Source organism: Tamandua tetradactyla, chromosome 2, assembly GCF_023851605.1.
Source record: "Tamandua tetradactyla isolate mTamTet1 chromosome 2, mTamTet1.pri, whole genome shotgun sequence".
In the NCBI taxonomy this organism is placed as follows: domain Eukaryota; kingdom Metazoa; phylum Chordata; class Mammalia; order Pilosa; family Myrmecophagidae; genus Tamandua; species Tamandua tetradactyla.
The window spans coordinates 118,878,941-118,891,739 of record NC_135328.1 but is presented as its reverse complement, the minus strand read 5'-3'; the positions used below and the strand labels follow the sequence as shown (position 1 = coordinate 118,891,739).

At 39.5% G+C, this 12,799-nt stretch overlaps 1 protein-coding gene across 6 annotated transcripts in view; it reads right to left on the bottom strand.

Moving 5' to 3' along the window:
- The window catches only part of GOLM1 (golgi membrane protein 1), a 98,175-nt gene that overhangs the window by 5,590 nt on the left and 79,786 nt on the right, over positions 1-12,799 (bottom strand). For all 6 annotated transcript variants that reach the window (XM_077148634.1, XM_077148628.1, XM_077148629.1 and 3 more), the window contains one exon: positions 10,121-10,228. In XM_077148634.1, coding sequence (XP_077004749.1) covers positions 10,121-10,228 — 108 coding nt within the window. The remainder of the gene's footprint in view (positions 1-10,120; positions 10,229-12,799) is intronic.

The following is a 12,799-nucleotide window of genomic DNA, read 5'->3' as shown; positions in this document are numbered from 1 at the left end:
CGTTTTAAAATTTTGCACAATATCAATCTTTACAAAGTCACCCGAGTATAGAGAAGGTTATAACAAGGTTTCACACTGTAAAAGAAATGTTTAATAGGGCCCTAGGGTTATTTAAAAGGTTGTTAAAATAGACAGGACAATAACCAGGCCATAAAATATGCTTTTAAGAACTGAGCACAGGGCGGTACAATGGTGGCCCAGTGGCAGAGTTCTCACCTGCCATGCCAGAGCCCCAGGTTCCATTTCCAGTGCCTGCCCAGGCAAAAAAAAAAAAAAAGAACTGACCACAAATGAGTCTAGTCCATGACAGACAGAAGAAGAGAAAGATGGAAGAGCCCTGTATTTATATAGAATTCTTACTGCTATTGTATTAACTTTTTTTTAATTATCTAAAAAATAATTTAAAAATCAAGTTAGGAGGTCCATTTCTAGAATCCCCAAACAACTTTACAATTGACATGTTGGATAAAATATGAAAGATATTTTCCTAACTGTGATGCTGAATCATAAGGAAACATCAGACAAACTAAAATCAAGGGACTATTCTACAAAATAACTAGGCAGTATGCTTCAAAAAGTTTCAACAGCATGAAAAACACTGAGAAGCAGTTACAGATTAAGGACACTACAGAGATATGACAATAAAGACACTGTATGATCCTGAATTAGATCCTGAACCAGAAAAAGGATATGAGACAATTCACTATATTTGCATAATGTCTATAGATTATGTAATAGTATTGTATCCATCTCCATTTATGTGGTAATTATACTGTTGTTACATAAGATGTTAATATTTGGGGAAGTTATGTGAATTCTTACTAGTTTTTAAAATCTAATTTATTTCCAAATGAAAAGTTTAAAAGAATTTTAAAGAAAACACTAAGAATAATGTATTGCCTACATGGCAATAAAAGAAGGAATCTGCAAAAGCTACAATTGAAGTGAAAGAATTTGTGAAGCATCCAAGCCAACTTTTACTCTGAGGATTTCTACTTATACCTGAAGACACCAGATATCTGCCTCCACAGCTTGAACAGGTGCCAGGGGACAAGAACTAAACTAGGGCTCCACTCAAAATGGGCAATCAAGCAGGGAACCCCACATAAAGCTGAAACTGCAAAGGGTTTTAGCATCAGTATAAAAACAATAGGCAATAAACTCGCAATGAACATGGGACAGCAAGAAAGTCTAGTGGGTGGACTGGAAGAATTCTTAACAGCATAATGATAGTCTAGGTTTATAGCTGAATTCACATGTCCAATCAATTTAAAACATCTGAAGAAGAAAATTTAAAGAGGCTGTGAGTTCAGTGTCCTCCCTGTGACTCACAGAACCTACTGACCTATCTTCCTGATGGGACATAACTATAACTCAGACTTCCAAAGGATAAAGAACCTAGGAAAACTAATAGCTCACAGTTTAAAAATGCGAAACAAACAAGAAAAGGTATCGTGAGTGAGAACGAGCAGAAACAGAATCAGTTTTCAGATACTGCAATTAGGAGACATGGAATATAAAAGTTCCGCAACATATCTAAAGAAATAAAAGATGCTTGGTAATGAGCAAGGAATGAGTCGATAAAAAAATGACCAATTAGAAAGTTTAGATATGAAAAATAAAATCAGAAACTGAAGGATGAATTAAACAGCAAATAAAACATAGTTGTAAGAAAAGTATGTCAAGCCCACGCCCCGCAGCACCTGACCCGCCCGCCCTCCTCTCCCCTCTTTGTCCACCGGCCCGCCACCCACCCCCCGCAGCAGCCAACCCGCCCACCCTCCTATCCCCTCTTCCCCCTCCTGCTCTGGCGGCTCTCCAACCACCACGGTGCCCTCTTCCGCCTTCACCGGCTCCTCCGCCACCAGCCTCGACAGCCTTGCCACCCTCACCTTTCCTCCTCCAGAACAGCTACTGGGGGAGTGGAGACAATACAGAGCAGCTCCCGGAGCCATGACGGAGATCAAACAGACGGCGTACCCCATCCTGGAACGGCTGACTGTCTGGGAGAACCAGCTCCGGTGAGATCACCGAGGGGCGCGGGCTTTCCTAGGCGGGACGGAAAGCGGCCGGAGTCCCTCCCTTCCTCCTTCCCAGGCCAGCTGGCAGAATTGGGCAGGCGGTCCCCTTGGGCTGCAGTGGCTGGCGCGCCCACCATGCGAGGCCCCCCGGACCAACTGAGAGAGTTGGGTCGGAAATCCCCAGACTGCGGAGAACGGTGACCAGGGGGTCCCTTCCAAACACGTGACTCCCCAGTCCGGCTGGGAACAGTGCACTCTCCCGGGCTGCGAAAGCTTGCGCCCTTCCGCCACGCTTGGCGCCCCGGGCTGACTAGGAAATTCGGTCGGGCACTCTCCCATGCTGCGGCTGCCGGCGACCCTCCCCGCGTTCGGACCCCCGGACTGGCTGGCACTCTTCCAAGACGCTTCGGCTGCTGAACCTCCGCTACGGCGAGAGTTTTCCAGAGTTAAAGGACCCACAGCAACTTTTACTGGTGGATCCCGTAGACAAACGTGTGCCACGAGCGCCACCTACTGGGCAGGATAAGAAAAACAGAACCCAGAGATTTCACAGAAAAATCTTTCAACCTGTGGGGTCCAACACCCAGGAAAATCTGACTAACTGCCCAGACGCCAGCAGAAGATAACGGATCACGCTCAGAAAATTGAAAATATGGCCCAGTCAAAGGAACAAACCAATAATTCAAATGAGATACAGGAGCTGAAACAACTAATGCTGAATATATGAACAGAAATGGAAAACCTCTTCAAAAACGAAATCGATAAATTGAGGGAGGACATGAAGAAGATATGGGCTGATCAAAAAGAAGAAATAGAAAAACTGAAAAAACAAATCACAGAGCTTATGGAAGTGAAGGATAAAGTAGAAAAGATGGAAAAAACAATGGATACCTACAAAGATAGATTTAAAGAGACAGAAGATAGAATTAGTAATCTGGAGGATGGAACATCTGAATTCCAAAAAGAAACAGAAACTATCCAGAAAAGAATGGAAAAATTCGAACAGGGTATCAGGGAACTCAAGGACAATATGAACTGCACAAATATACGTGTTGTGGGTGTCCCAGAAGGAGAAGAGAAGGGAAAAGGAGGAGAAAAACTAATGGAAGAAATTATCACTGAAAATTTGCCAACTCTTATGAAAGACCTAAAATTACAGATCCAAGAAGTGCAGCGCACCCCAAAGAGATTAGACCCAAATAGGTGTTCCCCAAGACACTTATTAGTTAGAATGTCAGAGGTCAAAGAGAAAGAGAGGATCTTGAAAGCAGCGAGAGAGAAGCAATCCATCACATACAAGGGAAACCCAATAAGACTATGTGTAGATTTCTCAGCAGAAACCATGGAAGCTAGAAGACAGTGGGATGATATATTTAAGTTACTAAAAGAGAAAAACTGCCAACCAAGACTCCTATATCCAGCAAAACTGTCCTTCAAAAATCAGGGAGAAATTAAAACATTCTCAGACAAAAAGTCACCGAGAGAATTTGTGACCAAGAGACCAGCTCTGCAAGAAATACTAAAGGGAGCACTAGAGTCAGATACAAAAAGACAGAAGAGAGAGACATGGAGAAGAGTGTAGAAAGAAGGAAAGTCAGATATGATATATATAATACAAAAGGCAAAATGGTAGAGGAAAATATTATCCAAACAGTAATAACTCTAAATGTTAATGGACTGAATTCCCCAATCAAAAGACATAGACTGGCAGAATGGATTAAAAAACAGGATCCTTCTATATGCTGTCTACAGGAAACACATCTTAGACCCAAAGATAAATATAGGTTGAAAGTGAAAGGTTGGGAAAAGATATTTCATGCAAATAACAACCAGAAAAGAGCAGGAGTGGCTATACTAATATCCAACAAATTAGACTTCAAATGTAAAGCAGTTAAAAGAGACAAAGAAGGACACTATCTACTAATAAAAGGAACAATTAAACAAGAAGACATAACAATCATAAATATTTACGCACCGAACCAGAATGCCCCAAAATATGTGAGGAATACACTGCAAACACTGAATAGGGAAATAGACATATATACCATAATAGTTGGAGACTTCAATTCACCACTCATCAATGGACAGAACATCTAGACAGAGGATCAATAAAGAAATAGAGAATCTGAATATTACTATAAATGAGCTAGACTTAACAGACATTTATAGGACATTACATCCCACAACAGCAGGATACATCTTTTTTTCAAGTGCTCATGGAGCATTCTCAAAGATAGACCATATGCTGGGTCACAAAGCAAGTCCCAACAAATTTAAAAAGATTGAAATCATACACAACACTTTCTCGGATCATAAAGGAATGAAGTTGGAAATCAATAATAGCCGGAGTGCCAGAAAATTCACAAATACGTGGAGGCTCAACAACACACTCTTAAACAACAAGTGGGTCAAAGAAGAAATTGCAAGAGAAATTAGTAAATACCTAGAGGCGAATGAAAATGAAAACACAACATATCAAAACTTATGGGACGCAGCAAAGGCAGTGCTAAGAGGGAAATTTATTGCCCTAAACGCCTAAATCAGAAAAGAAGAAAAGGCAAAAATGCAGGAATTAACTGTCCACTTGGAAGAACTGGAGAAAGAACAGCAATCTAATCCCAAAGCAAGCAAAAGGAAAGAAATAACAAAGATTAGAGCACAAATAAATGAAATTGAAAACATGAAAACAATACAGAAAATCAATAAGACCAGAAGTTGGTTCTATGAGAAAATCAATAAGATTGATGGGCCCTTAGCAAGACTGACAAAAAGAAGAAGAGAGAGGATGCAAATAAATAAGATCAGAAATGGAAGAGGAGACATAACTACTGACCTCACAGAAATAAAAGAGGTAATAACAGTATACTATGAACAACTTTACGCTAATAAACACAACAACTTAGATGAAATGGACAGGTTCCTGGAAAGACATGAACAATCAACTTTGACTCAAGAAGAAATAGATGACCTCAACAAACCAATCACAAGTAAAGAGATTGAATTAGTCATTCAAAAGCTTCCTAAAAAGAAAAGTCCAGGACCAGACAGCTTCACATGTGAATTCTATCAAGCATTCCAGAAAGAATTAGTAGCAACTCTCCTCAAACTCTTCAAAATAATCAAAGTGGAGGGAAAACTACCTAATTCATTCTATGAAGCCAACATCACCCTCATACCAAAACCAGGCAAAGATATTACAAAAAAGAAAACTACAGACCAATTTCTCTAATGAATATAGATGCAAAAATCCTCAATAAAATTCTAGCAAATCATATCCAACAACACATTAAAAGAATTATACATCATGACCAAGTAGGATTCATCCCAGGTATGCAAGGATGGTTCAACATAAGAAAATCAATTAATGTAATACACCATATCAACAAATCAAAGCAGAAAAATCACATGATCATCTCAATTGATGCAGAGAAGGCATTTGACAAGATTCAACATCCTTTCCTGTTGAAAACACTTCAAAAGATAGGAATACAAGGGAACTTCCTTAAAATGATAGAGGGAATATATGAAAAACCCACAGCTAATATCATCCTCAATGGGGAAAAATTGAAAACTTTCCCCCTAAGATCAGGAACAAGACAAGGATGTCCACTATCACCACTATTACTCAACATTGTGTTGGAAGTTCTAGCCAAAGCAATTAGACAAGAAAAAGAAATACAAGGCATCAAATACAAGGCATCAAAATTGGAAAGGAAGAAGTAAAACTATCACTGTTTGCAGACGATATGATACTATACGTAGAAAACCCGGAAAAATCCACAACAAAACTACTAGAGCTAATAAATGAGTACAGCAAAGTAGCAGGCTACAAGATCAACATTCAAAAATCTGTAGCTTTTCTATACACTAGTAATGAACAAGCTGAGGGGGAAATCAAGAAACAAATCCCATTTACAATCGCAACTAAAAGAATAAAATACCTAGGAATAAATTTAACCAAAGAGACAAAAAATCTATATAAAGAAAACTACAAAACTTGCTAAAAGAAATCACAGAAGACCTAAATAGATGGAAGGGCATACCGTGTTCATGGATTGGAAGACTAAATATAATTAAGATGTCAATCCTACCTAAACTGATCTACAGATTCAATGCAATACCAATCAAAATTCCAACTACTTATTTTTCAGAATTAGAAAAACCAATAAGCAAATTTATCTGGAAGGGCAGGTTGCCCCGAATTGCTAAAAACATCTTGATGAAAAAAAACGAAGCTGGAGGTCTCGCGATGCCGGACTTTAAGGCATATTATGAAGCCACAGTGGTCAAAACAGCATGGTATTGGTATAAAGATAGATATATCGACCAATGGAATCGAATAGAGTGCTCAGATATAGACCCTCTCATCTATGGACATTTGATCTTTGATAAGGCAGTCAAGCCAACTCACCTGGGACAGAACAGTCTCTTCAATAAATGGTGCCTCAAGAACTGGATATCCATATGTAAAAGAATGAAAGAAGACCCGCATCTCACACCTTATACAAAAGTTAACTCAAAATGGATCAAAGATCTAAACATTAGGTCTAAGACCGTAAAACAGTTGGAGGAAAATGTAGGGAGATATCTTATGAATCTTACAACTGGAGATGGTTTTATGGACCTTAAACCTAAAGTAAGAGCACTGAAGAAAGAAAGAAATAAATGGGAGCTCCTCAAAATTAAACACTTTTGTGCATCGAAGAACTTCATCAAGAAAGTAGAAAGACAGCCTACACAATGGGAGATAATATTTGGAAATGACATATCAGATAAAGGTCTAGTATCCAGAATATATAAAGAGATTGTTCAACTCAACAACAAAAAGACAGCCAACCCAATTACAAAATGGGATAAAGACTTGAACAGACACCTACCAGAAGAGGAAATACGGATGGCCAAGAGGCACATGAAGAGATGCTCGATGTCCCTGGCCATTAGAGAAATGCAAATCAAAACCACAATGAGATATCATCTCATACCCACCAGAATGGCCATTATCAACAAAAACAGAAAATGACAAGTGCTGGAGAGGATGCGGAGAAAGAGGCACACTTATCCACTCTTGGTGGGAATGTCAAAGGGTGCAACCACTGTGGAAGGCAGTTTGGCGGTTCCTCAAAAAGCTGAATATAGAATTGCCATACGACCCAACAATACCATTGCTAGGTATCTACTCAAAGGACTTAAGGGCAAAGACACAAACGGACATTTGCACACCAATGTTTATAGCAGCATTATTTACAATTGCAAAGAGATGGAAACAGCCAAAATGTCCATCAACAGAAGAGTGGCTAAACAAACTGTGGTATATACATATGATGGAATATTATGCAGCTTTAAGACAAGATAAACTTATGAAGTATGTAATAACATGGATGGACCTAGAGAATATTATGCTGAGTGAGTCCAGCCAAAAACTAAAGGACAAATACTGTATGGTCCCACTGATGTGAACGGACATTCGAGAATAAACTTGAAATATGTCATTGGTAACAGAGTCCAGCAGGAGTTAGAAACAGGGTAAGATAATGGGTAATTGGAGCGGAAGGGATACAGACTGTGCAACAGGACTAGATACAGAAACTCAAAAATGGACAGCACAATAATACCTAATTGTAAAGTAATCATGTTAAAACACTGAATGAAGCTGTATCTGAGCTATAGGGTTTTTTTTGTTTGTTTGTTTTTTGTTTTTTACTATTATTACTACTTTTATTTCTTTTCTCTATATTAACATTTTATATCTTTTTCTGTTGTGTTGCTAGTTCCTCTAAACCGATGCAAATGTACTAAGAAACGATGATCATGCATGTATGTGATGATGTTAAGAATTACTGAGTGCATATGTAGAACGGTATGATTTCTAAATGTTGTGTTAATTTCTTTTTTTTTTTCCTTTCCGTTAATAAAAAAAAATAAAATAAATTAAAAAAAAACTTGGGGGGAAATACCACACTGCAAAAAACTGTGGTGAGGAGAGAATGAATAAATATTTTGTGAAATAGTCTTCTAGACTATAAAGTTATAAAAAAAAAAAAAAAAGAAGAAAAGTATGTCAACTGGAAGATATTTCTGAGGAAGTTATTCTCAATACAGCCCAGAAAAGCAGCAACTATATTTTAAACTGAAAACCACGGATAGAATTTACAACAAAAAGGTCACCTTCAGAGGGTGACAGGAAAGCCAAATCATTATCATTAAAACAGGTGAAGAAAGAAGCATTTATCCTGCCTATCCAATATCCACAATACCACTGGATAACCAAGCAGCAGATAACGGTAAGTATCTATTTATAAAAATATTCCAATTAAATTAAACAGAAATGACAGAACACCATCAATGAGTTGATGCAGGCACTGAGAATCATGAGCAGTGAGGTAACATTTAAAAAAGGACACACCACTTCCATACAGTCTTACCCCATACAGTCTTACCATGGGCTTGAGCCTGAATGTGACTCTGATCAAGCCTCTCAATCCAGGCTGCCCATTTGCAGGAAACAGAGGATAAAAGAACATGCTAAACTGCACCTATGAATATACGTTCAGTAACATCCAGATGTGGGAAACTTTATAGGTCAAAGAGCTTGGGTTCTTCAACTGATTGTAAAGAAAAGAAAGGAATGGATGGGCAGATTTTAGGTTAAGAGAGACTGAGAGATGCATCAAATTTAACAAAACCAGAAAGACTAAAAGATGGTGTCCAAAGACACCCAACTAGATGATAAACCCATAAACTCAAGGAAATGCCTGTTATAAAGGTTAGAATGCTGATTACTAATGAGGAGGAACGAACATTCTGGGAATGGAACAGAGGACATGGAAGGGATCCTAGAGTGGCTAGAAAAGTTGAGTTTGGTAAGCAGCTAAGTTAAAAGGTGTTCACCTAAGAACTCATTTGTTTTGTGTGGTATTCTGAATCTATGTTTAATTTTATAATAGAGACCAATAAAAGGAAAATGTGAAAGCACACATGCTAGACATAGGTGAATTCCTCTAAACTCTAGAAGTGGGAAAGCCTTCCTAATTATGACTCAGTATCAGGAGGCAAAAATAGAAATAACAAATTTTTGAAACCCCTGCATGGCAAAAAAAAAAAAAAACAAAGCCAACATAAACTGGGAATATCACAGATTTGGAACTTATATCATTCTCCCTACCATATAAAGAGCTCTTAGAATCAAATACGGAAAAAAATTTTCAAAAAAGGAAACTATGAGCCCACAGTGATACTAAAACAAACAAATGTGTGTATTTGGGTGTACTGCTGGGGCAGGGGGCTGCAGGGAGTACAGGGACTTCCTTAAAGGATAACACTGGCTAAAAAATGAGAGGAGGAAGAATTAGAAAAGTCACTACCCTGCGACCTCCACTATTACTTACACTGCTTTAGATGAGGTCCAACAGTGGATGGTAAAGTTGTACCCTTTCATAGCGTTACCCTCACAGGCCAATTATTAATTACAAAAGGAAAATGCACTCTTGGAATGGAAAGACCTGGTGATCACCACCACAACTAAGAGATCAAACTTGGCATCACCAACAGTGCAACAATCTGACGCTGTGAGCCTTCTGGTGTAATGCAAGAGGACCACAACTCCAGCTACAAAAAGGTTCAACCTAAATCCGATCCAATCATAAGGAAACATAGAAATCCAGAATGTTATACAATCTTCAGGACACTGGCCCGGACCCGGGAAAAATCCAAAATAATAATATGAATACAAAGTACAGCTATAAAAGGCTGCTTGGAAGCTCTGCATTTATCAGGGCTTTTTGATTGATGCTATAGAGTGATTGAGTGGTGACCTAGCATTTGGTTGAGAAATCCCTTAATATCACTGGGAAAAAAAGATTCTCCAGCCAATAATAACCTGAGAACGTAGGCCCACTGTGTACGCACTTTCTGAAGGTCCTTCTCGTCTTGGGGCTCTCACCTCCCTCCACTGGCTTCTGAAGTAAAGAAAGGCTCCTTCAAATGACCAATTGCTTACAAAGTTCTGGTTGAGATTTGTCGTATGGTCACTTCAAAAGTAAAGGACCAGAAAGGGGAAATGAAAATTGACCTCCCACCCCCCACCCCACCAAAATTTTTACCATTTAGGTTTCTGTCACTCCCTGCCAGGGCTGCCTGCTTGTCTGTTTCAGATTCTGCTTCATTTTCATCCATGTTGTAGTCATCATCTGCTAATTTGTGGTTTCTCCCTGTTGCGGCACAAACACATAAAACATAAGCTATAACGTTTCTCTATGTCACAGGATCACTAAAGCCTAGGGATTGTGGGTTCCCGATCATTTAGCAATAAGATCTGTTGGCCACCTTTCAGAAATGGTAGGAACTAATGTGTTTGTTTCCAGTACACATTTCACATAGGAATTCTCTCCTTAGGTATATACCGCTTCAACCTGAATTGATATAAAATATGGCCGTTAACAAAAGACTATATGCTAGACTGGAAATGGGGAAACAAACTAAAGTACACTCCTACTTTTCTAAAGATATGATGAACTCAAGATTAAAGGCAGCACCACTGTTTAAGGAAACAGCAGGTTTCTAGTTATCCAGGACATCTCCTTAGAACAGCTCTTCACTCAGAGAAAGAAGTAGAGTCACTTTGGGGAACCAAAGGATAAAAATCTTTTACCATACACAACTAAATCAGGACTACATTCACACCTGGAGAGAACAGCAACCAGCAGAGAAGATCAGTATAAAATGCATTCAAGAGTCGTGCTTATGGGGTTTAACTTGAACATTTTATATCTGTATACTGGGAGGTAGACAAAACCTTTTCTTTTTCTAAAAAAAGTATGCCTGGATATCTGTAGGTAGGCTAAGCTTCTCTGCTACATAAATAAGCTTCACAAGAGTAAGCCTCATGATCAAGGGCTTGGCCTACTGACTTGGGAGTCCCTAATGTTTGAGTCAGTCTCAGGGGTTTCCCTCGTGGTCAAGTTTAGTAGTTTTTATATATTTTCTCTCATTCTTCAAGGGACTTTGCCAATCCTTTTTTTTTTTTTTTTTTTTGGCATGGGCAGACACCTGGAATCGAACCCAGGTCTCCAGCATGGCAGACTTGAGAACTCTGCCTGCTGAGCCACCAGGGCCTGCCCAAAAACATTACCTTTTTTTTGTTTGTCTGAGTGTTTTTTGCATGGGCATGCCAATTCTTTTTAATTATCTACCCACCATACCCTGGGATGTACCCAGGTACAACATTAAGCGATACAGAAGTCCAAGCCCTCGTTCTCATTCTGGGCATCCTGTGTCTGGCTTGTTCATCTATCCAGACAGGTTGAGTTAGATTATGTGCTACAGAAAATTTAGGTTCTGGACAAAATAATCTTCTCTTCTTTTGGTCTCATAGGGAAGGTGAAGTTCTAAAATACAGGCAGTTCTTTACCCCTTAGTCCTGACCCGACAGGCTTGGCTCTTATCTCTAATTGAAGCTGATCTCCTTTCCAGTCTCTTTAACAGTTGTCAAACGGTGAGCTGTGGTGTGTACATATGACCGAACATTGTGCTGCTACAGAAAAGAGCGAAGCTGTGAGGCATGCAATGATGTTCATGAACCTGTGGGACACTGTGTGATATGAAATAAACCAGAAACAAAAGAGAAAAAAAAAAAAAAGTATGCCTGGAAAAGTCAGTCCTAATTACATTTTTTTTGCAAAGACTGAGATATAAACAAGGCATAGGCCTGTATGCCCTGTAGGTTTATTCTCCAGATCAGATAGCTGCATATGGAACTAGATATATCATGTAGGTCACGCAATGTCTCAGGCCCATGTTAGCTGTGACACCTCCGAGCAGCTGCTGAATGGTATGAACCTCTAGCACTACTGGATGAGGGCCCCAACTTTCCTTTTCTTGCATCACACCTTGAGCATCTTCTACATGAACCACTGCTGGGCAAGCATGGAAAACAGGAGCCAGAGCAATGATGCTCAGGGGAGGCTGACAAAATGCAGTACTTTAACTCAGACCTTGTGAGGACACCTTCTTCAGAGAGAGAAACTTAAATGAAAATCAGATTTAAATGGAAATCAGTTGAACCTCTGCAAATGAGCACATTCTCCAATTTCTGTGACTTGTTCCATCCCACAGCCCAGGTGTCTTCTCCTCATGCCTGCTCCTGGCTCAGCCAGGACTGAAATTTTCCACATCTTTGAGGAGCCAAAATATATCTCAGAATATTCTGTTGATCTCAGTGTCCCTCAGTGTATTAGTTAGGGTTCTCTAGAGAAACAGAATCAACAGGGAACACTTGCAAATATAAAATTTATGAAAGTGTCTCACGTGACCGTAGGAACGCAGAGTCCAAAATCCACAGGGCAGGCTGCGAAGCCGATGACTCCAATGGATGGCCTGGATGAACTCCACAGGAGAGGCTCACCAGCCAAAGCAGGAATGCAACCTGTTTCCTCTGAGTCCTCCTTAAAAGGCTTCCCATGATTGGATTTAGCATCACTAATTGCAGAAGACACTCCCCTTTGGCTGATTACAAATGGAATCAGCTGTGGATGTAGCTGACGTGATCATGACCTAATCCTATGAAATGTCCTCATTGCAACAGACAGGCCAGCGCTTGCCCAATCAGATGGACAGGTACCACAACTTGGCCAAGCTGACACCTGTCCCTAACCATGACACTCAGTTTCCCATATTTCTTTTAAAAAAGAAAAAAAAAAGTCAACCAAACCAGACTTTTCTGGGCTCTACATGCTCAATGCACAAATATGAACTAAAGTCCACCTATCCAGTAGTTCATCATT